The sequence below is a fragment of the Apteryx rowi genome, unplaced genomic scaffold (assembly GCF_003343035.1).
Source record: "Apteryx rowi isolate R43461 unplaced genomic scaffold, aptRow1 scaffold_0, whole genome shotgun sequence".
NCBI classification, from domain to species: domain Eukaryota; kingdom Metazoa; phylum Chordata; class Aves; order Apterygiformes; family Apterygidae; genus Apteryx; species Apteryx rowi.
The window spans coordinates 442,634-468,294 of record NW_020447195.1 but is presented as its reverse complement, the minus strand read 5'-3'; the positions used below and the strand labels follow the sequence as shown (position 1 = coordinate 468,294).

Sequence of the window (25,661 nt, the reverse complement as noted above, 5' to 3'; positions counted from 1 at the left end):
GGCAGCCCCATTCTCACTCACCACATCCATATACTTGACCAGCTCGGTGAAGTTGGGGTTCTCTTTGTAGGTCATGATAACTTCCGACTCCACTTTTTTCCCAGCACATTCGATGATCACCTGGGGATGATCCACCTCGAACAAGTTCACCCGCTTCAGGTCCCGCAGGCCCCAGAACAGGATCTGAAGCACACAAAGCTGCCCAACTGCTCCAGATGGGCCAGGCACTTCATGGCCACACAGCCCGCACCCCTGCCCAGCAGTGCCATGATGCCAACCTCCTCCAGCCCGCTGCCAACCCGCTCACCCCACTGGACACAGACCCTCAGAGAGGCATGAGGCTGTACCTTGTGGCAACCTGGCCACCCAGGATCCAAGCTCATGCTGTGGGGACAAACACAAGGGTTCTGGCACTTTTAAACTACTAGAAAGGTTTCTCCCTCATGTCAAGCACCCTCCACGTCTGGCATTTGCTCAGGCCTCAGAGCCCCGAGTCCTGAGCCCGACTGCCTCCCCAGGGCCTGCTGGGGAGAGCCCTGCTGTCTGCACAGGCTGGGCTGTGTCGTGTGCTCGGCGCAGCTCGGCTCAGAGCCAGCCCAGCAGAAGGCAGTGCACCTCTATGCGAAACTCCTTCAGCACGGGGCGGATGCCCTCAGGGATGATGAACCGTCCAGCACGAGGGTCTCCCAGGTAGCCAAGCTCCTTGGGCTCCACATCTTCAGGCACTGTTGGCTGAACAGATAGAGCCAGAACACACAAAGCCATGAAAGCTGTTTCTCCTCCATGCCATGTTCCCCTCTCCCCTCACTTTGTGCCCTCAGGCTCTGCCTCCGCATCCTTCCTTCAAGTGAAAACCAGATGTGGCTTTCAACAGAGAATCCTCCACTTGGCCTCATGCAACCACCTCCTTGCCTTGCACAGCTCTCCCAAGAGAGCTAGCAACAACGTTTGACTTCCTAGAAGACTGTTACCTCCAAATAGCCGCTGTAATCCAGCTCAATCAGCTCAAAAGTGGCGATGAGCTCCCCTGCTGCTTTGGTTCCTTTGTAGAAATCGAAGAACTGCAGGGCAGGTTTGCTGTACGGCTCATCGATCAGTTGTACCTGCGGGACGGCAAAGGCCTGGCCGAGGAACTCGGGGGAGCCCTGCCAGAAAGGAGAGAGCAGGTCAAAACATCCCTGCGTTATCTCACCACCTCAGAAAAATGACCACTGCTAATTCCAGCTGCCTGGGGCAGCACAAGATCTCTCTTCCACCCTTGCAGTCCTCTGCTTTGATTGCCTCTGCTCCATTCAGAGTCAGAAGCAAATGAGAGGTGCCTGCAGGAGCGCCTCTTAACTCACAGTCACCTCCGTGCAGAACAGGGCAAATGGCCTGAGACCACGCACCAGAGAACTTCAAAGCTAGATCAGGTTGCTCAGGATCTCATCTAGTCAAGGTCTGAATGTCTCCAAGGACAAAGATCCCACAACCTCTCTGGGCCCCTGGCCCAGAGTCTGACCACCCTCAGTGTGAAAAATTGTTTCCTTATATCAAGCTGGAATTTTTCTTGCTCCAGCTTGTGTCCATTGCTTGTCATCCTGTCCCTGTGTACCTCCAAGAAAAGTCTGACTTCCTCTTCTCTACACTTTCCCATCAGGCAGTTGCAGACAGCAAAAAGATGTCCCCTTTGCCTCCTTTTCTCCAGGCTGAACAGACTCAGCTCCCTCAGGCTCTCCTTGTACGTCCAGTGCTCCAGCCCCTGACCATCTCAGTGGCCTCCACTGAACTTGCTCCAGTATGTCACTGTCTGGCTTGTACTGTGGAGCCCAGACTGGACCCAGTAAAGTTGCTGAGCTACATAGGAGAGTGCAGCATGAATTATGCTATTGTCCTGATGATAATAAACTCCAGATGAGCTTACGATGATGTAAGCCTGCCAAGAAAGTTGGTCAGGCGGCCAAGAGAGGTGCAGTGCTTCTCCAGAGGCAAGATCTCAGATCCGCTCAGCTCTCGCCAGGCCCTGGCTCAGGCACAGTTCTGACCCTGCACCCTGGGGCCTGCAGCTTCACTCAAGCTCATAGCAAAAGTCTGCAGAAAGTCTCAACCATGGTCTCCGGGACTCACCACCACCAGTTGACCAGGACTCTGGCTGAGTCACAGAAACCAGAGATGTGGCTCCTAAGTTCCTGCTCACTGAACCCATACAGATCTCCTCTACCTTCCCTGTCCTAGAAACAACAGCAGGGGGGAGGTATGGCCATACTTACAAATTTATTGTGGTTGAAGAGGTTGACTATAACGATAGGGGTCTCTATTTTCAATTCCTCTCTTTTCCCATCAATAATGAGCTGGTCAAACAAAAGTAGCTCATTCCACATTGGGCTCAGTGTCTCCTCCAGCATCTGCAAATAGAGACAGGAGGCCTGAGGTTACCACAGCCAGTGGAAACAAATCCAGTTTGCTTTGTAAAGAGAGGGAGGCAGATCTCTCCCCTGGCAGCCACATGCAGCCAGTGTCTGGCAGAAAGGGAGATGGCAAGAGCACGAGAGGAACACTTGGGGCCAACTAGCCCATGCCAATCAACCTTTGATACCATGTTCAGTGATATAAATGTTTTGTCAAATGTTTCCTGAGTGTAGTTACGCTGCTCCAGAGCACACCGATGCCTCTGTGCCAGGAGATATGAAACTTCCCAGAGGACTGCCATGGCACTGGCTTTCAACATGGTAGTGAGGACATGATGATTTGTCTCCAGGAAGTTGCTAAGGGGTCTCACCCTGGTGGTCTGGCAATGAGTTGAAAACACCACTCTTGCAAATGGATCTGAAAGGCCATTGTCATCAGCAGGGAGGATCCCTCTAGCCTGATACAGATGGGCTCGGAGCTGGAAGTAGCTGAAGTCTGGTAAGAAAAAGAGGAAAGAGGTCCACATTGCCTGACCAGCCCTGCCTGCAGCCAGAACATGCACGAATGAGAGCCTGGGCCAGCCAGGTGAGAGCGGGCACAACTTGCAAGAGATGGACACCATTTCTAGAGGCATTCACTGCAGTTCTCAGGCCAGCATGTCTCAAAAGTTTTGGCCAAGCAAACCAAGCTTAGCAGGCTCCTCAGTCATCCTCAGGAAGGACATGACATGTGAAGTGTGTGGTGACCTGCTGTGAGTATCTGCCACTGAGAAGTTTCACTGAATCTCAGCAAGTGCTGTGGAGTCTGGGGCAGACCTCATGCCCATGGTCAGTTTGGCAGCCCACTCAGCACCTACAAAGCTGCCCTCCTGCCTGCTGCTCCAGCTGTGAGCTTGGTAAAACATCCTCACCAGAGCAAAATGTACCTGCCTGTCCCAGTCATGCCTTGGAGATGACACGGAGATGATCGACAGATCCCACTCCTTGGGCACTGACCCTGGGGCATGATCTCTCACCTCTCTGCTCTCGTGCTTGCATTCAAGCAAGTGGAATCGGTGGAGTCTGCACTCACCGTCCCTGCTGAGCCGGCTGGGAGGAACATATGCTGAGAACTGGGCTATCTCCTGTCCACTCTCCGAGACATGCTTGAACTCCTCAGGCAACTCCGTGGTGCAGTTCTTTGCGTATTTAGTTACCCCGAGCCACATGTAGATTTCCAGTTTGGCAAAGATCTCACCAGTGTGTGAGCCAGGGACCTGAGAGTGCAGGAGGTTTAGCAGATTTCCCAACCCAGCCAGGCCCTGTTCAGACCACGATGATCACCATCAGCCAGTGACTGGCCACAGAGCACAGGAGAGAGCACCACATTGGCAAAGGGCAATGGTAGCACAAGAGCTGTGTTTCCTCGCAAACACCAGGAAGGAAGGCTGGAAGTGGGGAGAGAGAAGCAGCATGAAGCAAGCAGGAACACTCTATTTTCTCACAAACTCTACCTTCAAAAAGACAGTTTGGATCTTTGCACAGTCCTTGCCTTTCTCCTCTTCGACAACAGAGTAGAGGACGTTCTGTGCAGGAATTCTTGCATATGCTACGCGCTTGTTATTGCTGAGCATCCAGACGAGAACATCGGGGAGGGTACACTGAGGCTGGAAAGGAGGAAAGGGAGGAACATCACAGCAGAGGAAGAGCACATAGCCAGTCCTCCCTCCACTGACACTTGCAGTGAAAGCCTTCGCCACTCCACAGGGACAGCACAGTGAAAGCCTCCTCCACTTCATGGAGGACAGCTCATTGCACAGCACTTTGGATATCCAGATGCAAATAATGGGACCTAACATTGGACACGTGCTTCTGCAAATCTCAGCTCTGCAATATGGTTCTGCAATAGCTCCTGAGCCACACATTGCCTGGAAAGATTTGTGATACTCCTTGTTTTTCATTAGAAACACCAGCAGGATGCACCCACTCCCATCTCATCGGATAGAGAAGGAGCCCTGGTGAGAACTGGAGAAGTGATATTTTTACCCACACCTTTGACAGGAGCCCAACTACTTATCCATGTTAAGGAAATACACTAATTGTCATTCCAGCAGTGTGAGTGCCTAACGTAAAGCTGCAGCTTGAATTCAAAGTGGGATGTGCAATGAAGCAGACACACAGATGGAAGCAATAGCTTTTTTTTTTTAATACTGACTTAAGTTCTCTTTCCCCTCTCAGTTTCCCTGGCATTGGTGTTTTGTACTTCTGCAAGGAGCCTTTAAGGCCTCCAGTACAGGCTGCGCAGACAGTTTCCCACAAACAACACAATTCTTCCAGTATGAGAGAGAGCAGCTCCTCTTCCAGTACAAGAGAGAGGCAGCAGGGCAAGCTAGTGCCCTCTCAGCGGGTACACACCACAGATGTGTGATGTGATCTAGGCAAACTTGCAAGTAATCACAAAAAATGCAAGTATTTTAATGACATTGTAATCATTTCAGCAGCGGTTTCATGGGAGACAAACAGTTTTTCAGTATACAAGTAGCTAAAGCAATTTATTACTGATCCAAACCAAGACTGCCATCCTCCAAGCAAGGACTAAAAGTGGCTAATGTATGTACAGGTTAGGCCTGGGCTCATGCCAGGGTAAGACCAATCCCACAGAGATGGCAACTTTCCCACCCGATCGCAGGGAACAAAGTGGGAAGTGGTTCTTCTCCATCTCCGGGATCAGCTGCAGCGAGGCCCATGTAGGCTGAAGCCAGAGGACAGCTTCTCCTCTTGACAGTGTGAGAAGCAAAGTCTTGTTCGTGCTAAAATCTACACTCACACACCTAAAGGCATGATTCTGCTCACCTTACAGCCATGCAAAGCACAGCCTTGACGACTCTGACTGAACTCTTGCTCATAATGATTTAATTTCACTTAGCAAAAGATTTCTCCAAACTGCGTCAACATCTGTCCACTTAACTCCAGTGAACGCTGCATTCTGTCTTACACTAAATGAAAGCACTTATTTTTCAGAGCTATTTAAAATAGAGCCAGTGAAGCTTCAAACACAGAGAATCCCTGTTACAGAAGAGAGACCTTATTTTAATGCATGTTTGAATTTGCAGAACGTGTTCAGCATCGGTCCCTGATGGGAGTCCAGGCAGTGCAGGCAAGGTTGTTTTCCCAGGCAGACCAGCCCCACTGCGGGCATGGCCACGGGCCAGGCTGCCCTGGCAGGGAGGGTAGGCATGCCCCAGGGGGCCTGGAGTTGATCCAGCTCTGCCTCCAACCCACCACCGAGCCACTCAGACCCCAGCTCTGTCATCAAGGGTCTTGCAAGGCTGTGAAGTCTCATTCCTCATGAGGACCAGTACATGAAATACATTAACTTCCAGCAGCTGGAACTTGGGGTTTTATGTAGCAAAAGAAGATGTCGTAGTAAATAAGCCCCAACTCAGGCTGGCGACAGCTCCAGCAGCCAACCCAGCACCTCCTCTTTCCCATGCCCTTTCCCACTCGGGAGCAGGATGCCCCAGGAGCAGCTGTACCTCTTTAGCCAAGAAGCGTAGCTTTGCCAGGATTTTCCTCATCTCCTTAACCTTCTCCTTTATGTTGGCTCGAGTCAGCCGCCTCCTCACGCGGAGCCCCTGCTTCGCATACAGGATCTGAACAGAGAGCACAGCCATCACGTGCCTGGCCGTAACTCATGCATGCCACGCTCACACACCTCATGGGGCTGCCCTGGGAAGAGTCTGTACACTGATCACATCCATCCTGCTCCATCAGGCCCTGACTTCCACCACAGCTCACTTGCTAGCTGCTGAGAATGAACCTTCATTAATCCAGAATGAGCCTTTTAGTGAAGGGTGCCAAGAACTGGGGACTCCACTAACTTATTATCTCTGCTGATATCCATCAGTAATGGAAGTCCATAAACTTCCACATCATTTGGAGCAGAGAGACATATAAGGAATAAGTATTTCAGAAGCTGGTGGTCTAAGGCTCCAGATAGTGTCTGAGGGAAGCTTTGCACAAGGAGCTGGAGCAACTTGGGCCACAGAGGTGTGGGAATATGAAAACACTGGAACCTGGAAGATAAGGGCTGGGCTGTCATGTCCGTTAATTGATAGAGTATACATCTGAGCAGGGTTTTTGTGATGAACCAGAATTGATAATGAAATCCAAAAGGAATTCAGAATACAAACGCAGTATAGACTGACTGAAGAAAGAAAATGCAAAAAAACCATCTCTTGGACTAGTTATCTCTTTCAGAGAGGTCTCAGACTTAAGCACTTTCATCATAACTGGGATGTTGATGAAGAAGATGTCCTTGCCCACCCTGCTCCATGTACAGGAGGGGCAGATGAAAGGGAGCTGGGATCCAGACATGCCTGAACTCTCTTTCTTGCTGCTGTTATTGCATTTTGGTCAGTCTTTCAAAGGTTTGTAACTTGATGGGAACCAAAGCTGCAGGAGTGTTCTGCCATGCTGTGATGGAGGGTACGTAACTGCACTCTCTTGAGCTTGTTGGCCTTATGTGCAGGAATATGGGTTCCTAGATGCTGCCTTCTCCGGGGGCAGGCAGGTAGATGGCTGTTGCAGATCCACTGAATGGGACCCCCAGCCTATGGGCTGAGTCCCCCAGGAAGCTGGGTCTCAGAGAGCTCCTTCAAAACTGCCTGGAAGAGTAGCCTGCACTGAGAGGCCTCCAGCAGCCTTGTAGGCAACAACCCACATGTGCTCAGCCACACGTGCCCCAGGGAAGAGAAAGGATGGCCTCAGGGCACAGCATTTGTGTAAAACTGGAGGAAGACATGGCCAATCCCTGCTTCTGCTCCTTGTGCTGGAAGCTATATTACTCTGAACAGAGTGGGGAGATGCTACAGTAAAAGCCTATGACTGACACTGTGGGTCTTAGCTCCAAGTTTCCCCCTTACCATCAATTCTAGCTCATCCTCCAGCCCCATTCCCTGTGTGAGCAGGGATCACACTACCTCCCCATCACCACCACATTCCACAGCTTACGATGTTGCGCATGGTGTATTTTGACCGACATCTGTCAAGGTTGTTTGGATGTGCCATGGTTTTTCTCTCTGCATTGAGTGAATATTGCCTGTAATGAGAAAAGCAGCTCAGACCCTGCACTCTGCAAACAGAGCACAGCTCTGTGACTGGGCAGTCGCGGTGATTGAAACAGTAGTCTCAGCTTCCTCTCTTGCCTATGTGATTTGAGAGAGTGAAGAAAAAGTCCTAACACTTAGGAGAATGCCCAGTTCAGGAACATCATGAGACTGCCTTCTGTTCCTCCTGTGCTTCCCGGGACTGTGGTTTCCCATCTGAGCTTGCAGAGAAACAGGGTCCTTTCCCTAATGCGTCGTGGTTTTCTCCTGCTCATCCTCCTCAAGAGGACAAGAGGGCAGGCTGTGTGCAGCCCAGGCAGTACATGATACAACCTCCTAAACTCAGAAGAAGAAATTTTAGGAAATCAGGAACATGCTAACCTGCATCCAGCTACAAATTCCTCCAGCACCTCTCGGAGTCTTTCTTCTGCTTTAGCCTTTGGCCTTCTCATGAGCTTCTCCACATCATCTAGCCCATGCTCCTGTGGGAAAAGCACAGGTTTCAGAGAGCTTGCGCCTGGCTGCAGGGTTAGAGTGAAATATGGCAAAGACACATTTGCCCCAAATGGCTTGTGCCCTTCTGCAGAGCTGGGGCCCATGACAGCTCTGCAGGTCGGTGCTCTGCTGCCAGTCTCTGGAGTTTGGGGACAATATTAACACTGGTTGTAACAGCACTTTGTGTCTTAGTCCTTGAACAGTCACTGAAGCACACTGGCAACCTCTCCTTTCAGATTTATAAGCCCAAACAGGACAGATGAGTTCTCAGATGACAGTCCAAGGCTGAGAGTCTGTTTGCAGCAGCATCCCCAGTGAATATGCAGCACAGGACTGGCAGCAGAGGAGCTTTTTGTCACAGCCTTTGGGTCACTCATGCCTCTGGAAGCCAGGCCACGGCAAAGCACGTCCAGTGGCTCCGCACTCCCTTCCCTACATGTCTAAAGGGCAAACTGCAGACGGGACTGAGCCCTGCAAGAGATGCCGACTCCTGTGGGAGGCAAGGATGCCTTAGGCCAGCATCTCACAGAGCAACCACACATGCTGTGAGAAAAGCCAGCACGACAGGAAGCGCTGTGTCCCAGAGAGTCGCCCCGCGCCCCGCAAACACTACCAGGCGTTCTGCCAGCTTGACAATCCAGTTGGAATTGCAGAGTCTCCAGGTGTGATCCTCCCAGTAGCTCCACACATACACACAGGGCTTCTCGTGCGCCATGGGCAGGCAACTGTACGACCTGAGGGCAGCAGGCATGGGAGGTTATGGCTGCTGTTTGTGGGCAGCGCAGCTGTTTTAGCACAAGCCATGTCACAACGCAGCACGTGCGTGCCCAGCACGGAGAGCAGCAGTTGGGCTCTGGCCTCCCCACAGAGAACCAGCAGTTTCAGGCTCTGCACCATGGACATGGTTTCAAGATGATGGATCTGCTTTTTGACATCCCAAACTAGTGCACAGAGTTTCTAGCAGAAGGAGCAGTGTGTACCCAGATGAAAGAGGCCGGTGGGAGTGTGGGATGCTGCCGAGGTTCCTTGCTGCTATGAGACTGAGCAATAGGAGCAGGCACAGCTGAGGGCTCACAACACGAACACCAAGATATTGCCAGGCCTGTGGGACAAGGCAGGCAGCGTTCCCAGAACAAACATTTCATGGGAAGAATTTGCACATGTGCCTTGCCTGCCCAGAGTGGGACAACAGGCACCAGAGCACTCCTATCCTTCCTCCTTGCTGGTATTGAGCCCCTGGGATGCAGCTTGTTAATCAGAAAAGGGACTTCCACCATCAGTGGGGACAGAGTTCCCCAGGACCCTGTCCTTGGCCACCTGCAGACACAATGCAGACACCATAAGGCCCATAGGGCTAATGGACAATGGCAACCAGCTAGATCATGGCAAGCTGCAGGGTTGTAGAGAGGAGAAACACCTACACAGCATTCAGATTACCAAGCAGCCCACTAACAATATCTGGAATAACAAGCCTGGGAAGCCTTCAGGACCAGGCCATGCAAGAGAGAAGGATGAAGAAGACTCACCTATCATACTCCATAGGCTCTGGTCTCTGGCTCATTGTCACCGACTTGTTCTGTGCTGCTGAAGTTGGGGCCAAGACTTCAACATCCAGTTCACTGTCCGAACTGGGGTCCAGCAGTGGCTGCTTTTCTTCTCTCCCTTCTCCCTTCCCCCCTTTTCTAGTTACTTTGGTCACAACCTCTTCAGCCTTACCATAGTTTCCTTAAAGATAAGCATTAAACAATGAACAGACAAGCAGAATCAGTGTTAAACAACAAGCAGTGAGTTTGCTACAGCTTGCAAAATCAGAGTGCAATCAGCCTGCCAAGAGAAGCATGTGGGTATGCACTGCTCTTGGTATTAGCAGTTTGGCAGCATCTAATGAACATAGCATCACATGGACAACCAGAACGTCTGAGAGGGAGACAGGAAATCGCAAGGAAGTTCTTCTACAGGCCTGCAAGTTCCACCAGCTCCACTGAGTGCCTGTCAACTCCCATCTACCTGCAGGGGTCAGCAGCAGGTGCTCAGGGAGATTTCTCAGCTTCAAGCATCTTCCCTCCAGTTCAGAAGGTGGAGGCTTGAATCTGCTCTCCTGACATTGTTTCCCCATCACCCACTGTCACAGCTCCTCAGCACCACATGCCCACATCCCATATCTCAGCTTCCTCTCCTTTGTTTCCTTCTCTTGTTCCAAAACCCTTCTACCTCTTCTCACCGCGATGCCTCAGGAGAGCCTTGACCAGACTCCTCAGACAGACAGTTCATACAAACACTGCAAATCTCCAATCCCAGAGGAAAACATCCAGACTTTTAAGGTAATTAAAACACTATGGTCAGTTCCGGGCCTCATCCCACCTCCTTCTTGGGCTGCTGTTTCTAAGGCACAAGTTGTGCAAGGGTTGACCACTTAGGGGACAGTGCTGACCTGGGCTGGCTCAGGGAGATTCGCTCTGTTTTCCTGAACACGGGGCACTGGGGAATACGCACCTATGGAGACCTCGAAGCTGACAGGCTTGGAGCCGAGAGAGGAGTCTATCATGGTGGCTTCAAAGAAGGCAGCAAAGAGGAGGAATTCCTCCTTCCTCCCCAGCGCGTTCTGAGCAAGGAGAGAGAGATCAGCCCAATAGCCCCAGCACCATGGCAAAACACTGCCTCAGTAGAGCTTCGGAGAGCACCAGGGCATGGCTGGTGCTTGTCAGTCTGCCGGGGGCCTTGCCTTGGCCGGCAGGGATGTCTGTGGACAAGGCCGGGGGTCACTGCTGCCATGCCAGGTGTGGGGCAGCCCCCCCACAGGGGGCTGCTGTGGGGGCCTTCTCAGAGATCTGGGAGGCTGGTACAGGGTCATGGTTCTGGCTGACACTCTGACATCAAGTTGCATGAAGCCACTGAACAGGTTTATAAACTAAGGGATGGCTACAGTATCAACATGCTCAGCTCACGCTCACCTGCCTTTCCTGGGCCTGGTGGAGACCCAGAGCTAGCTAACAGCTCGCTGGCACCAGGGGAGGAAAGGTACATGCTCAAAGGCTGTGTCCTGCAGATAACACCCACTCAAGCAACCTTTCTTGCAGCAGGAAGATGACTTATGTGGGAATGCTTCAGTCTTGCTGGGGGATGCTGTTTTGGGGCTGCAGGTGTGGCTTGGGCCCTTGCAGAGGCTCAGAAAGCACTGGATGGCCCAGCAACGGGCAGGCAGGGTTTGCTCCAGCACCAGCACACCAGCGAGTGAGCCCACTGCCTCTGCACCATGAGGCCTGCATGTGCCACAGGCATATGCCTGGCCATGTCAATGCAGGGGACTCACCTCGGGGAGCGGATGGAGCTCCTCCACCTCCACAGTGACCTCCCCAGGCTGCTCTGCCTCCTGAGAGTCCCCAGCCTCCTCCTCTCCCTGCAGCTGGGTCAGCTCTTTGGCCTTCTTGGATTTTTTACTTTTCTTCTTCAGCTTCAGTTTGCTCAGGGTGCCTTTCGTCTTGTCCGCAAGCCTCCCCTCTGTCACATTGGGGCTGCTGAAGATCTCCACCATGATGGCCATGAGGATGCGCCCACGGTAGAAGATCCCCTCGCCCATGCCCTCGTTCAGGTCCTTGTGGATGTCCCGCAGAGCCGAGTTCTGGGGGGAGCCATACAGGTTCACCCAGGCTGGGCCAAACGTGGGGTTAAAGCCTGCAGTGACAGGGCCAGGGTCTAATTTCACCACAGGGTGCTACTGCAGAAAGAGACCTTCCCCCAAGACAGCTCAGGACACACAAATGTGAGCGTGCTCTGGCTGGATACACTCCTGCTCTCCACCTTCAGGAGACCAGTGTGGCCTAAACAGAGGGTGCACAGCACAGGGCCAACTACATCCCCCTGCCCCAGGGGAGCAGCCAAGCCAGCCCTCACCATTCCTGCCTGGGTCTGAGATCTGCTGCAAGTCAATGTAGTGTGTGGCAAGGGCCACGTCGCCAACATTGGCGTCGTCCAACACCTGGACTTTTATCTTCTTGGCAAGAGGCGGGAACATTTCGATGAAGCTGATCTGCTCGTTCCACTCGGGCTCAGTGGTGTTGCTCTCCACCGACGTTTCCCCCTGGGAAAGAGGAGGTGTGAAAACCACACAGCCCCAACCAGCGGCAGGAGCAAAGGATGCCTCAGAGCCCCTCTGGGAACAGCACATCCCCCTGCCCTGCCTGTGGATGGTGCTGGGCAGGCTCTAGAGGTGGTGGGGTCTCTGCTCCGGTTCCCAGCTATTGCTTTCTGTGCTTCGTCAAGGGAAGCTGTCCCAAGGCCATGGCCATGCTCCACGCAGCTGAGGGGAATGCCAGAAACGAGCAGGCAGCTCCTCCAGACCCAGAGACATGCAGGCTCCCCTGGGAGAGCCCCAGGCCAACCAGGCTGCCCAGGGACTGAGCAAGGGCAGCTGGCTGGGCCAGTCACTTCTCGTATTAATGTATAGCACAGAACCAGAAACCCCAACCTTGGGTACAAGAACACGGCCATTAGTTAAAGTAAACTCTCCCAAGGGTGTCAGGCCGAGCTCAGCTCATCACGCAGCACTTCTGCTCCAGGATTTATTTGACCCTCTCCCTGTGTTTAGCTATGAGATCTCTGCCTGCACAGCCAGCAGCTCGGCCAGCTGCGGTACCATTGCTGGCTGCTGTGCCCAGGGCTGGGCTGCACCCTCTGTAGCTCCCTGCAGAGACAGAGTCCCAAAAAGGCTTCTCATCCAAACACTGGTTATCCATGGCCACACAGCTCAGGTTGCTCCCAAACACATGGCAGGGCTCAGGCTTTTCCAGCCTCTCTCTGGTGGGATTGCTGCATCCGACAGTGGCTCCCAGCAGTGTCAGCTCTGTGCGCATTGACACACAGTCAAGGGAGGATGGGCCAGGCCCTGCGCGGCCCTCCAGCAGACTCACCTGCTGCCCGCAGAACGAGACCTGCACATATGGGTCAATAAAGACCTTTTTTTCCCCTATGATCTTGGAGAAACCACCCATGATGCCTGCGCTCATGCTGGGCAGGCCTTCGGCACGGTACAGCTTGATGCAGACCCTGGCCCAGGGTCGCTCTGCAGGGACTCTTTTAGGCAGCAGCAGGTTCCTAAAAGACAAATTCATGTTCTGGCTGTTTGCTGGGGCACAGGAAACATGACGTTGGGAAACAAAACACCCCAGCTGGCAGGAGGTTTGGATCCTGCCCAATGAAAGGTCTGTTTCCCTGGGTCTTCCCCCACCAGAGGGGGGAAAAATGGGGCAAGAAAGGTAGAGTGAAGAGAAACGTGACTGTTTTCGTACAGGACCCCACTGCACCCACCTTTCAATATCCTCATCCCGACTGCTGGAGGAGGTGGGAAGGGAGCCCATGACATCCCCGCGTGCGGTGACGGAGATGTTGCACTTCACAAAGCCTTTCACACCCGCCCGGGTGTCTGTGGGGTCGCTGATAACAGCCCACTTGTGGAAAAACCTGTGATCTGAGAGGGAAGGGAAGGGGTTCCCAGCAGGAAGGCCCAGCTTACTATTTTGCACTCCAGCTACGCCTGCACAAACATTGCCCCAATCCTGTCCCTGAATGTGCAGGTGGTCTCACCAGCCCCCAGACAGACAGGAGGAGAAGCAAGTACCAGGCCTCATGTGAACTAAGGGCTTTCAAGACAGGGCATTCAGCAGACCCAGCAAAGTCTGGAGGAAACATCAGCTTCAGATGAACGCAGGGGTGGGGAACAGGTGCCCGGTGCCATCGGTCATACCTGGCTGGCTGTACACTGTCAGAACATCCATTTTGAATGTTCCTATGCATGTTCCCAGGAACAGTATCTTCTTTGAGTGAAAAACCTGCAGACAGCACAAATCCCCCTGAGCACCAAGAGATATGGGGAGCCAGGCAACATGTCTAGACATCCTTAAGGAGGACAGGACTGCTAAGAAATGCCTGGTCCAACACACAGCTCCAACAGCAGCTGCAAGCTCCTCTTGCACATTGACCCATTTGAATTAGCACATGGCCAAACTCCAACCTTGGTCAAACCCCAACTGTGGTCAGCTGCTCCCACAAAGCCCACCCACCCATAGCAATAGCCTAAAATCAGGCCAAGGCAAATTCTTGCCATGCAACTAAGTCAGCTTATTCTCCCAGACCCAGATAAGCCAAACACCCACAGAGAATCCACTTTCCCACAGGGACTGCTTACCCCCATACCCTACCAGGACTGGGCAGAGCTGTGCTCCCCACCGGGCCAGCCTATCTCCCGTAACCACACTTAGTGCTTGCCAAGTGCCCGCCAGCAAAAGAGATCTGCAGCCTTTCACAGGGAGAGCACCAGAGACCATATGGCAGAAGAGGTACTCGCTGGGTTTAACTATCTTCAGAAAAGTCTTGGGGAAGCCCTCTGCACTTTGGACTGGGGGGGTTTTGAAGGCCGCTCTCCCCTGCCTGCCTGCAAGGGCATTTCTTCAAGTGCAAATCGCTGCTGAGCTCCCCCTTGCTCCCACCACATCAGTCATTCGCCTTCGCCCCATGCAAGTGGGAGGCTCCTGGGAAAGAGGCAGCATGGCATAGCTCCTAAAACCGATGGGTAGCAAGGCAACAGGCAAAAAACTGCCCCAGAGGCTCCCCTTCAATTGCTGGAAGCCAAGAAAACCAGAATAGATGCATTCAGTGGGGTAAAATTGCAGGTATGCTGCCAAGGAAAGATAATTCCCTGGGGGCATCTAAAAACAGGCCCAGCATCAGCTCCTCACAGGACACGTCTGCACTGTCCATGCACACCTGCTGCCCTGCTACACTGTGATGGCACAGAGCAAGAGAATTAGTTGGGGATGCCATAGGCTTTGCATCTGGCTGACAAGCAATGAGGCGGAAAGGCAGCGTTGCCTGGTGGCTGGCTCAGAACAGGGCCTGGGTCTGGTCCTTGCCCCGCCACAGCCTCACACTGTGGGTGGGGTCCCTTGGTCTCCCTGTGGGCCAGATGCCTCAGGGTGCAAAACCTGGCTAGCACCAGTACCCTTGCTCTACCCAACGCTCCCAACACCTACATGGTGGTCTGCACCGCTTACCCAAGGAAGGACAAAAAGCAGGTCATGCTTACCGAAATCTCTATGAGTCTATGGAATAAAACTTCCCTTGGCTCATGGAATTCAAACAAAAAATACTGAAAGAGAAAAGAGAGAAACGGCTGCACCCAGGCTTCTGACATGGCCTTCACCTGAAAGCAGCTGCATCCAGAGCATCCCCTGCAAAGATGACCCATGTCCACCTGGGACACGGGCACAGCAAGGACTGAGCCTCTGTCTGCAACATGTACCTCATTGTAGAAGGGGCAGTTTGTTGACTTCTGTGTCGCTGTTTGTCTTTTCTCTTCTCCAACCTTGACTACCACAAAGGGATTAATGTTCACCCCCACCAGCTTCTGCGCTTCAATGATATTAATCCCAACCTGGGGAAATGTAGGAGAAAACCCTCAGCTCACCAGTCTCCTCATTTCCAGCTCCCTCTTGAGCTTGTGTGATCAGTGCCAATACAAGGGAAGTTTCTGCTGCTGCCATCCTACAGCCAGGCCAAAAAGGCAGAGAACACTCGCCCCAGCAGGGTGGGACACTCAGGGCAGGTAAGGGCACAGCTCTGGAAGCTACTACAGCCAGAACCAAACCAAACTGGTATTTGAGACCTTTTTTTCTTTTGGAAACAAAAAGTGCTTTGCTCAACCAAAAATCTTCTATCTGAACACAGCAAGCAGCATTCTTGGCACTGACAAGACAAACAAGGAGATGAATTGCTAAATCCCCAAGACCTTTGACGAGAGTCTCTCCTTCCCCATTAGCTCTGTCCCCACTCAGTTCCCAGTCCCAAGGGGACGTTAACCCACTACTTCCACATGGTGGGGTGCACAGAGAGCATCTCAGAGAAGATGCTCTCTGTATCTTCTGTCAATACTTGTCTTTGAATCCTAGTTAGATGGACACTGCTGAAAGGACTGGTGTCTACCTATCTCATTTCCCGTGACTGGTTACTAAGACCTGGAAGAAATGTTCTCACACTTGCTCTCAATATAAGCAATTAGACAGTCATTAAGATGAAGAATAATAGCTTCAAGAAAAGGATCATAGGAAATTTAACCCCTCACAAAAGCTTCCTGCTTGGTGGGTAGGACCCAACCCTGAAAAGCAGGAGACCCTAATTTGAGTTCATGTTTTCACATAATCAGGGAAGGATTTGAAGCAACATATCCAGGCTGGGAGACCTGGTCCTGAACAAGGCAAAAGATGGGACTGAACTCTATTTCTAGACTTCACAGTAGTTTCAAATAAATCTGGTGTCAGAGCATCAGGCAGACTCACGACTCCATTCCAGCCTCCCAGGATCTCCGATAAAGTCCCCACAGCAGCCCCCCACCCCATGTCTGGCCCAGCAGCAGTGACCCCCGGCTGTGGCCGCAGACATCCCTGGCAGCCCAGGCAAGGCTCCTGGCAGGCTGGCAAGCAGCAGCTGTGCCCTGGTGCTCTCTGAAGCTCTGCTGAGGCAGTGTTTTGCCATGGCGCCTGGGGCCGTCAAGCTGATTCTCTTCTCCTGGACATCCATACCCAAGTATATGGCCCAATACAAATTCTGCCCTGGGCTGGCTGATTTTGGAGCCTGTGCTCACTGATGCAGTCCATTCAGGGAAACCTCACACCTTGCCTAGGGAAGTCACGCAAAACAAAAAGGCATCTTCATGCTACAGGTCTTGCCAGGGTATGTGGCAATTGGAGAAGCCCAGGCCAGCAGCAGGGCACCGAGGGGCTGGCTGCGGGACCAGAGGCAGCTGTGTGGACATGCACCCGGCACTGCAGTACCTGGAAGCTCTGCGGGGTTGGGGTAGCAAACAGGTCCCATCTGGAGAAAAGCCTGGAGCGGCTGCATGGAAAAACAACGTGGGTGAGCTGATCCCTCCGTCTGCATGGGTTGGAGAGAGTCTCCACCAAGGGAAACAATTGCAAAAACTGAAAATTATGGTTTCTTGACGCAGGAACAAGAAAACCCCCAACACTCCCTGTTTGGGACCATCAGAGACTGAAGGTTTCTGACATTTTCCATAACACTAAGAGATGCCTGGAAATCACCCCAGGACCTGGTGCTTCCCACCCCAGGGCCCAAGCAGAGGTAGGGAGAAGAGCACAGGACTGTTACCTCTTCACAGGGCTGAAGACAATGCCTGAGACCTCCATCTCAGAAACATCGTAGAAATCTTCTTCCTCCTCCTCCTCTTCCTCATCAGTCTCCAGGCCTTTCACCAGCTTCCTGCCCAGCGCAGCGGCCTTCCTGTCCAGCTCACTAGCTCTCTGCCCCTCAGCTGCCCTGCAAACCCCCTGCCACGTCACTCGCCACGTCGCCAGCCCCAAGGAGTGGCTTGTGCACTCCCCTCCATCCCACTGCTGCTCAGGAGGGTCAGCTGACAAACTCAAGTACAGCTACTTACTCAGGCTCCTCAAATCCAGGATTGCGGATAATTAATTCTGAACTGTAAGAAACGAGATGTTTTACTGAAAACCAAGCATGTCACAGCTGTTCACCGAAGTAAGAGTGCAACAGCCACAGCCATGCTCCCGCTTGGCTCTTGGCAGTGACATAAACATCCTCTTAAGCAATGTTTTTCCACTGTCCACCCTGCAGGCCCTGTACCTTGCTTCTGGGCACTTCAGAAGTGATGCTGCTGGAGCCTTATTACTGCCTGTAATCTTGTCTGCTCAGACACCAACATCTCCCATGGCTTTGGGAACCTCTGGCATCACCTGTGTGCAGGGTGCCTGGGGCTGGTACAGCCCAAAGCTGTGCTCTCCACAGCTTTGCAACAACAAAGTCTTGCTCCTGTCATCCAGAAAGGCTGCAGAAGTACCCATGAGTCTGAGGGCACTTCTGGGACGCAGGGGGTTGTTGCAGTTGCGGGGGGTTGTTGCAGTTGCAAGCTCTTTGTGAAGACAAGGCATTTTATCTCCAAGAGCTCCGATCACTTATTGCTACTGGAGAGCAGAAATGCATCAGCCTGGCCAGAGGTGGACAGTAAATGAGGCTGGACTGCATTCCAAAGGGCTCTGGTTGCCACTGTCAAAGGCAGCCGTACAATTTTCTTTTCCCAAGATTTCGGTACCTGTCTTTCATCTGATAGACAAAGTCATCTTCAACCCAGGTTCCAGCTGAGCCATCTGGGGGCTGGTAGCGCAAATCCAGCTCAATATAGATCTAAGAACAGAAGATAAAACTGCCTGAGAGCTCAGTAGCCACAAAACACCTGCACAAATGTCAAAGAAAGGGGAAGGGAAGCAAGGAAGGAAAAAACAAGTGAGATGTTGGTGGACAGAAGGCAAAGGGAGGGGACCACTGTCCCAAGAGGAGTCTATTTATACCAGGCTCTCCTTGATTGCCTCCATCAACAGGCTGGTATTCACCAAACTCCATTCCACCCCCTACAGCCTCCCAGATTCAGGGATCCACTGAAGAAAAGCTGAACTCATGTCTCCAGATCTAAAATACACCACAGAGAGAGCCCTGAAAGCCTTCTGGGCACTTTTGCCTAGGAAGGCAGGGAGAGCCCTGCAGCAGAGCAAATTAACATGCAGGTGTGTGGAGCGCTCTCTCTGCAGGAGGTACAAGGCAGCTGGAAAAGCATCCCCAGGCACATCAGTTTATTTTAAAAGACCATGGTGGCCATAAGTAACATTCAGAGTCTGTGTCACAAGAGACACTGAGCTAGATTTAACTTCTCCTCAGGGTAGTCGGAGAAGCATGGGTGTGTTAGGCATCAGTACAGCAAGCGTGGCACTGAAAATAGACAGGCATGGGGTGAGACAGAATTACAGTCCTGGCACATTTCAGGATATCTCACTTGTGGAGGCAAAGATCGAGGTCAAGGCCAGACACTTTGTTCTGGAGTCATACCCAGGGGTCTTGCAAGAAAACAGGCCTTTTCACAAGCACGTCTTACTTCCAGCCCATCACTGTGCAGAGGGCAGCTCTCACCTTCCCACAGCAATGAGGGAGGGAGAAACCAAGGAGTCTGCATTCGGGATGTTACAGAAGCGCAGATAGAAGCTTCTGCAGGCCTGGGCTACATGTCCGGCACAACACACAGATACTTTTGCACTTCCCTCAGGGAGCTGGGGCTTCAGAGATCTTATGGTCTTTCCATTTCAAGCAACCTGAATTTCCTAAGGTATCACACCTGGATTTATTTGTGCATTTGGAATGAACCAGAAGCAAAACTTCTGCTTCCAGCTCCAGATCTGTGCCCAGGAGGAGAAATGCAGATCCTTATTAGTGGGTGAGAGTTTGGGCCCTTGGGTCTCGTAAGGGCTTACACGTACAGGGAAAGAAAAGACAATGAAAGGAAGAAAAATGGGAAGGGATGCCCTTCGCTGAATGTCTCCCCAGGAGACATTCCTCTTCCTCTTCCCAGGAGGAGGACACACTGACCTAGGAGCAGCTTGGTCTGCAGGTGACCAGACCGATCCCAAACCAACATGAACATGTGGTAATCACCCAGCAGAGGCTAAAATCACAGCCATGGAGGAGGCCACCCATCAGTGGGCTGAAGGGGACATACAGGCCAGGTTCCCAGCTCAATCCCTGGAAAAAACATGTTTCTGGGAGGACAACTACAGCCCAGGGAAGCAGAAATACAGCAGCTGGGAGATGCAGCAGGGGAAGCTGGACAGAGACAGAAGCTTGGGAGAAAGCTGGGTAAATAACTAACAGTCTGAAACCCCTTTGACCCATCACGAGAAAAAGGGGGTGCAAATAATTCAAGTTGCACATGTGCCAGGGAAGAACGGGACTTGGAATAACAGGAAAGGGGCTTGTTCCCAGTTTGCCTAACAAAATTAAAGGAGCAGCAATCGCAGGGAGAGGTGACCTCACTGCTCAGAAGACATGTGCGCATGGACACAGCTCACTCAGCAGTATCACCAGGTGACAGGTTGAGGGTGGGCAGGGGCACCACATTAGCCCTCACAAGCCCTCCTGCAATAGACACACCAACCCCAGCTCATTCAAAAGGCCTGGAGAGACCAACATCTAGAGGTCATCGCAGCTGGCCGCCTTCCTCTGCCTGGCAAGGAGGATTTGGCGGACTCTGGGGTCCCTGCAACATCCCCAGAGCCTTCCTGGGCACCAGCCACAGCCTGAACTGGGCAGACTGAAACAGTCTCCTTCTCTTGGCAAAATGCCTCTTCCCAGCTGAGCTGAGGGACAGGGTCTTAGCTGTTCTTGGGCAAGCGCCCGGTCCTGCCTGCACGCTTCTGTCCACAACAGCCCTTGTGCAGCCAGGGAGATGACCCAGTCAAAAGCTAACCTGGCAAAAACAAAAGCAGTTGGCTGGACTGGCTCGTCAGTGTGAGTGCTGGTGTTAGCCCAACGGAAGAGGTGACCAGGAGCAAAGGGATGTGCCACAGGGCAGCTCTGATGTTGCAGCTGGTTAAGTGATGCTAGCTTGGTCCCTTCAAACCACCACCAGTTTGGCAGCTGCCAAAGGGTCAGTCTAGTCCCTGCCTCTTTGCCAGCATGAACGTTCAGGCAGCAAGTTGCATCTGGCTGAAAATCGCCCTGGAAAGGCTCAGCTTCCACCTGGACCTGCTCCCTGATCCAGGCAGCTCCATGAGCACCACTGGTGGCAAAGGAAAGCCATGCCCATGCAGCTGATGGCTGTCCACCCCGGGCTCACGTCCTGGTGGCCATGGAGCTGCATCCCGCACGTCACTGCGGGGTGAGTCAGGCTGCCCATGGAAAGGGCAAACAAGGGGTGCAGCACATTGCAGGGCGGCCGCAGCAGCGAGTGCCGCCCGCCTCCACCTCACCCTCCCTCCAGCCCTGCCCACTGCCCTGGCACCAAGCCTGTGTTTGTCCAGCTCTCACTGAACCATGCCTGTGCATTAAACTGGCAGGAAACGGCTCATTTTTTGGTCGAGTTCGTTTTCCACCAGCACAAAGGGCCTAGTGAGCACCAGCGGCCAGGCAGGAGGGGAGCAGGGACTGCGGAGCAGAGGGGGCAGATGTTGCCACTGACTGCAGCTCAGGAGCCATCATTAAACCTTCAGGTTAACACTGAGGTTTAACCCAAAACCTCCTTGGGAACTCCTGAGAAATCCTGTTACCTTCAGCCTCGAACTGTTGGCTCCCCGCTGCTTTGCATCCCACAGCAGCCTCCACCAAGGACCATGGACATTCGCACAGTGTGGGAAGCAGATGAAATATCAAGTCCTACATCCATTGTCCAGCCCCAGGGAGGTTTTAGTGGGCTTCCTTCTCCCCATCTGGGCCCTCATCAGGTCTGCGAGGTTCCCCAGCCCACCTCAAGCACTTTGGGACACTCCTAGAACCACTCCATCCCTGCAGCTGTGCCCCACGGAGTCAGAGCCAGCACAAATCCCACAGCACGCCAGGTTCAAAGCAGTGCTCTGGACTCCTTTTAGCCCCAAGTGCACCTGGGACCCTTCAGCCAAGGTTTCCTGCCAAGCCTTTCTGAACGGCCAGGGCCCCAGGGATTTACACCCAGCTGAGGTGAGATGCCGAGCGGTGCCCATCCCAGGCTGCCCACAGAGGACTTACACCAGTGACGCTGTGGTTCCTGTCCACGAGGGCCTCTCGGAGGATCAGCCTTCCAGATGTCATCAGATGCTGAAGGCTGAGGACGAGGGTACCAAGAAGCCTGTAACAAAACCGCAGGCTGTAGCAATATGATACACAGCATCAGTGTCTATCCCCCGGAGGGACAGAGCATCAGGGTCTTCGCTCTCCTAGCTCACGCCCCCTCCAAACCACAGAGAAGGTTTCTCCTGCCAGCAGTGAACTGCCACAGCACTTTCCATAGGAGGTCTGACACCCAGCTGAACTAAGCCCAGCGCAAAGCAGAACTTCTTGCTGCTGGCTGGAAACCGCGGGCTGAGCATTTCACATCGTGCCTGGGACGCAAACGAGGAATAATCATCCCCTAGTCACCTCCATTTCAGCTGCGAGCTGCTGACCTCATATTCCCTCAGACCCACCTCCTTTCTGAAATGCAGGGTCTGTTCGGTCTCCTTCCCCAGAGGAAGAAGCCTCTCTGTTCATCCTTCCCTCCCTCCTTTCCAGTTTTCCTAGCTCTCTGCTGCTTTGACGGAAGGACTGCACTCAGAAGTCAGAAGGGCAGGCCGCAGATCGATACAGTGGCATAACAAAATTTTCTCTTCAGTCCTTCTATCCTCTCTTTATACTTTTTTTTGAGCATCCCAGTGCACTGAGCAAATGCTTTTAAACTGTCATGTTTGTCACCTACCCCCAAGCAGTAGAGGTGCTTGGATAGATGCTGCCAGTGCCTGCCCAGCAGCCATTCCCCACCAGAGTCCTTTGCTCAGCACCATCAGGTCCTGGTGATTTGTTACTGTTTGCTTTATCTATTTGTTCTTAAGCAGTTTCTATTGACATTTCAGTCTGAGATCATTCTTCTGATGTGTCTCCCATAAGGAAAAGGTCCAGTGAACAGTGACACAAAGTTCAGTCACATTTTCTGCTTCCTCCACACACACTCTGGCAGGCTCTGGATGGCTTTGAAAAGGTTTGTATTATTAGCTGTTTCTAGAAAGTTGCTCCTATTGATCTTCCTTCAGTTCTTACCTTTTACTTGTCAGAGCTTGCACTCTTCTCTGCATCCCTCATACATATTTTGCGTGTCCTGGAAGGATGTGTCTTTACTCCATTACTTACTCCACCACCATTACTCCATCTGTCACCTGTACTCTTGGGTTTCCCTGGAGGGTTTTACAACTGCTGGTATAGCTACTGAGTTCACACGTATGGTGGCTGTGCCTCCTATAAGCATTTTATATTCTGTCTGATTCTTTAAAAGTTCCCCTGTGTTTAAATTTCTCCCCTTTTAAAGGTTAAACCTTATTATCATGGGCCTGGGGCTATGCCCCACCGACAGGGATGGTGAATTTGGGTGCAGGGTGGTCACAGTCACAGTGTGGCTCTAGAGGTAAGGGCAGGTCCTCGTGGGCGCAGTTCCTGCCCTTACAGCTGCTCTGCTCCTGGCAGGGCTGGTACAGCCCTGGATTATCTTTGTCCCACCAGAGAGTCAGATTTGCATCCTTATGGAGTCTCTGTTATTTGTTGGCACAGCTAAATCACTCACCTTATTTGACTAAATATATATAGCGCTGCTGCCCCACCAGAACCAGCTCCATCTATAACTTGTATATATGCTCTATACTTGTACTTATACTCTATAATTTGTATCCTGCTTGTCTTCCTCCCACCAAGTTTCCAAGAAACCTTTTGCACTCCCATTTAAAGCCCAGTATTTCTCTCCCACACACTTTGTGTTGTTCTTTCACCTTTCAGTGATTCTGCCAGGATAACCAGCCCCAAGTTGGCCAGGTCACCCCTACAACCACGAGGACCTACCTGTTACTGAAGACCTTACTGCAGTTGTAAACTTTAATGGACAGCATCTCTCCCATGATGAGCTTCCCATAGTGAGGCCAGCGAAAGAGCTAGAAACAAACACAGATGACAGTGAATTTCCTTCATTCTTGCAGCTTTTGGGAGACAGAGCACAGTCAATGGATAAAGCTAAACTATCAAAATGACATGAATTTCCTCCAGCATCAAAGAGCAGGACAGAGCAAACGACAGGGAGGTGAATGCTGTGACCTGCCCCGGAGCAGCCCCAGGTGCCTGCCAGCCAGTGGGGACTCACAGAGGTGGGATGCTGCAAGTTCAACTCTCTGGAAGATGCGGAGCTCTGCTCACTTTTATTTTAGAAATATCCGTCTCTGTCAGGCAACTGGAGGGTATGGTAAAGCCAACTTTGGACAGGGCAAGGTCTGAAAGGGGGGGGGTGTTACAGCCATTTATTGCTCTCTCCTCTTGAAGGTGAGGATATCAGGCTAACCACAGAGAGCTTCACATGCCCCAAAACACTTCCTTTTCTGCAGGGCCCAAATTCACTTGGCCTCACTTTCCCCATGGCTCCCAGCTCTGCCAAGCCTGAATTCCCGCTATGAGGGAGGCAGCACATTCCTCTGCCCACCTCTTTCTTCCCACATCTGCAAAGCATTGCCAACCCTAAGACAGGCAGTCAGGACATCACCCAGCCCCTCATTTTACCCCAGCATGCACCAGCTCCCAGCTAAGGACTTCCCAGGACCTGGCCACTGCCAGAGTTGCCCTGCCGTGCCTTTCCATTTCATTGCCATCTGACTCTACCACTGTTTTTAGGTTCCCGGACAACAGACACAGGGAGGTGGAAGGAGGTGACACGGTCCAGCCAGGCCAGCTCCCTGCCCCAGCAGGCGAAGCTCTGCGATGGAGCTGAGCTGATGGCAGTCCTGCCCCTGCTCACCCCCGGCACCAGTGCCAGTGCTGCCAGTCCCAAGGAGGACCAGATCAGGATACAACACCAGCAGAAAGCCAGTGCTGCAGGGCCAAGAGTCATCCCAGCCACTCGCAGCTAGGAACAGATGATGTCTCATTCCCAGACACACTTTCCCCACATTTTGGGGCTGGCTAGTTTCCTCTGCAAGTTGACTGAGCCCATGAACATGGCAAAAAGCTACTGCAGCAGGAAATTACTTTTCTGCTGGCCAGGTCAGACTGCATGGCTGGGAATGGAGGAAGACAGGGAGGGGAGCAAGAGCCCACCTCAGCAGCACAGATCACTGCTCAAGAAACCAGAGCACCATCACCCGGAAAAGGGGAAGATGCTTCTGCCATTTGAGGTCCTTGAACTGGCTGATTGTAGAGTCGGATGAGGGCATGTAAAGGTATAAGAGAAAAGGCTCCCCTGAGGGGGCGAGGAGCTATCGGGCTGGCTCAGCTGCAATGAGAAACTGCACCCGGAGGATGTGATTCACATCACAACCAGCCTGACCCTTCTGCCCCCATATCTCCTGCTCCTCCTTCCCCCTGCCCTACCTCCTCTCCGCACACCCCTCCCTCCACCTGCCCTGCCGGTTCTGAGCCCGTTGAGCTCAGTAATCTGGCAGAAAAGAAATTTTTTTTTTTTGTGGGTTCATTTTCTGCCAGAGCAGACAGGCTTTCCAAACTGTATGTTAGCTTAATTACACTATTTTTCTGTACACGAGGGTGTTGAACTAAACAGTTTAAACAAGAAATCCAAGGTGACACAGGTGCGTGTAGCCTGCAGGTGTTTCTGACCCAGAAGTGCCCGCGGGTGGGCTGCTGCCCCACGCACAGCCCCCTCTGCCAGGGCCTGCCGAGGGAAGCCCTGACGCAGGATTGCACGAAAACGACATGGGGGATTAAAAAACGGGAGCAACCGCGGCAGCCTCGCAGGCCTTAAGGCCAGGCTTTCAAAACTTCGAGGCACCGACGGCGCTGACCGGTGCCAGGAGAAACGTTTCTAGGCGCCGAGGCTGGGACAGGCCTGGCACCCCGAGACGCGCACTCGGTCCTCGGCCCCTTCGCGACCGCCTCCAGCCCCACGAGCAGTTTCCCGGGAGCCTTGCGAGAAATCCCGGCTCTGCGCCCCCCGTGGCCCGCGGGGCCGCGCTCACCTCTCCGAAGACGGCCTCCGCGCCGCAGCGCACCTTCCTCGTCTTCTGCGCGAAGCCTGCGGAGCGAGAGCGGAGGCGGTGAGGGCCCCGCGCCGGGCTCTGCCGCCCCGTCCCGCCGCGTCCCGTCCCGTCCCGTCCCGTCCCGCCGCCCGCGCGCACCTCGGAAGCTGAGCTGCACC

General features: G+C 52.8%; 2 protein-coding genes across 2 annotated transcripts in view; both read right to left on the bottom strand.

The window, feature by feature from the left end:
- Positions 1-17,301, bottom strand: part of LOC112961863 (fer-1-like protein 4) — a 37,186-nt gene extending 19,885 nt beyond the window's left edge. The window contains exons 1-22 of the mRNA XM_026057507.1: positions 17,126-17,301; positions 16,792-16,852; positions 15,264-15,395; positions 15,048-15,110; positions 13,710-13,794; positions 13,274-13,433; positions 12,877-13,060; positions 11,861-12,047; positions 11,280-11,641; positions 10,463-10,571; positions 9,496-9,694; positions 8,583-8,703; positions 7,856-7,956; positions 7,380-7,467; positions 5,903-6,019; positions 3,881-4,033; positions 3,460-3,643; positions 2,759-2,883; positions 2,250-2,384; positions 972-1,145; positions 616-732; positions 22-183 (exon numbers count right to left, since the gene is read on the bottom strand). Coding sequence (XP_025913292.1) covers positions 22-183; positions 616-732; positions 972-1,145; positions 2,250-2,384; positions 2,759-2,883; positions 3,460-3,643; positions 3,881-4,033; positions 5,903-6,019; positions 7,380-7,467; positions 7,856-7,956; positions 8,583-8,703; positions 9,496-9,694; positions 10,463-10,571; positions 11,280-11,641; positions 11,861-12,047; positions 12,877-13,060; positions 13,274-13,433; positions 13,710-13,794; positions 15,048-15,110; positions 15,264-15,395; positions 16,792-16,852; positions 17,126-17,163 — 3,057 coding nt within the window. The 5' untranslated portion in view covers positions 17,164-17,301. The remainder of the gene's footprint in view (positions 1-21; positions 184-615; positions 733-971; positions 1,146-2,249; positions 2,385-2,758; positions 2,884-3,459; positions 3,644-3,880; positions 4,034-5,902; positions 6,020-7,379; positions 7,468-7,855; positions 7,957-8,582; positions 8,704-9,495; positions 9,695-10,462; positions 10,572-11,279; positions 11,642-11,860; positions 12,048-12,876; positions 13,061-13,273; positions 13,434-13,709; positions 13,795-15,047; positions 15,111-15,263; positions 15,396-16,791; positions 16,853-17,125) is intronic.
- Positions 17,302-17,820: 519 nt separating this feature from the next.
- Positions 17,821-25,661, bottom strand: part of LOC112977886 (fer-1-like protein 4) — an 11,575-nt gene continuing 3,734 nt past the window's right edge. The window contains exons 2-5 of the mRNA XM_026090785.1: positions 25,483-25,538; positions 23,369-23,457; positions 21,536-21,635; positions 17,821-18,175 (exon numbers count right to left, since the gene is read on the bottom strand). Of these exons, the coding sequence (XP_025946570.1) occupies positions 18,041-18,175; positions 21,536-21,635; positions 23,369-23,457; positions 25,483-25,538 (380 nt within the window). The 3' untranslated portion in view covers positions 17,821-18,040. The remainder of the gene's footprint in view (positions 18,176-21,535; positions 21,636-23,368; positions 23,458-25,482; positions 25,539-25,661) is intronic.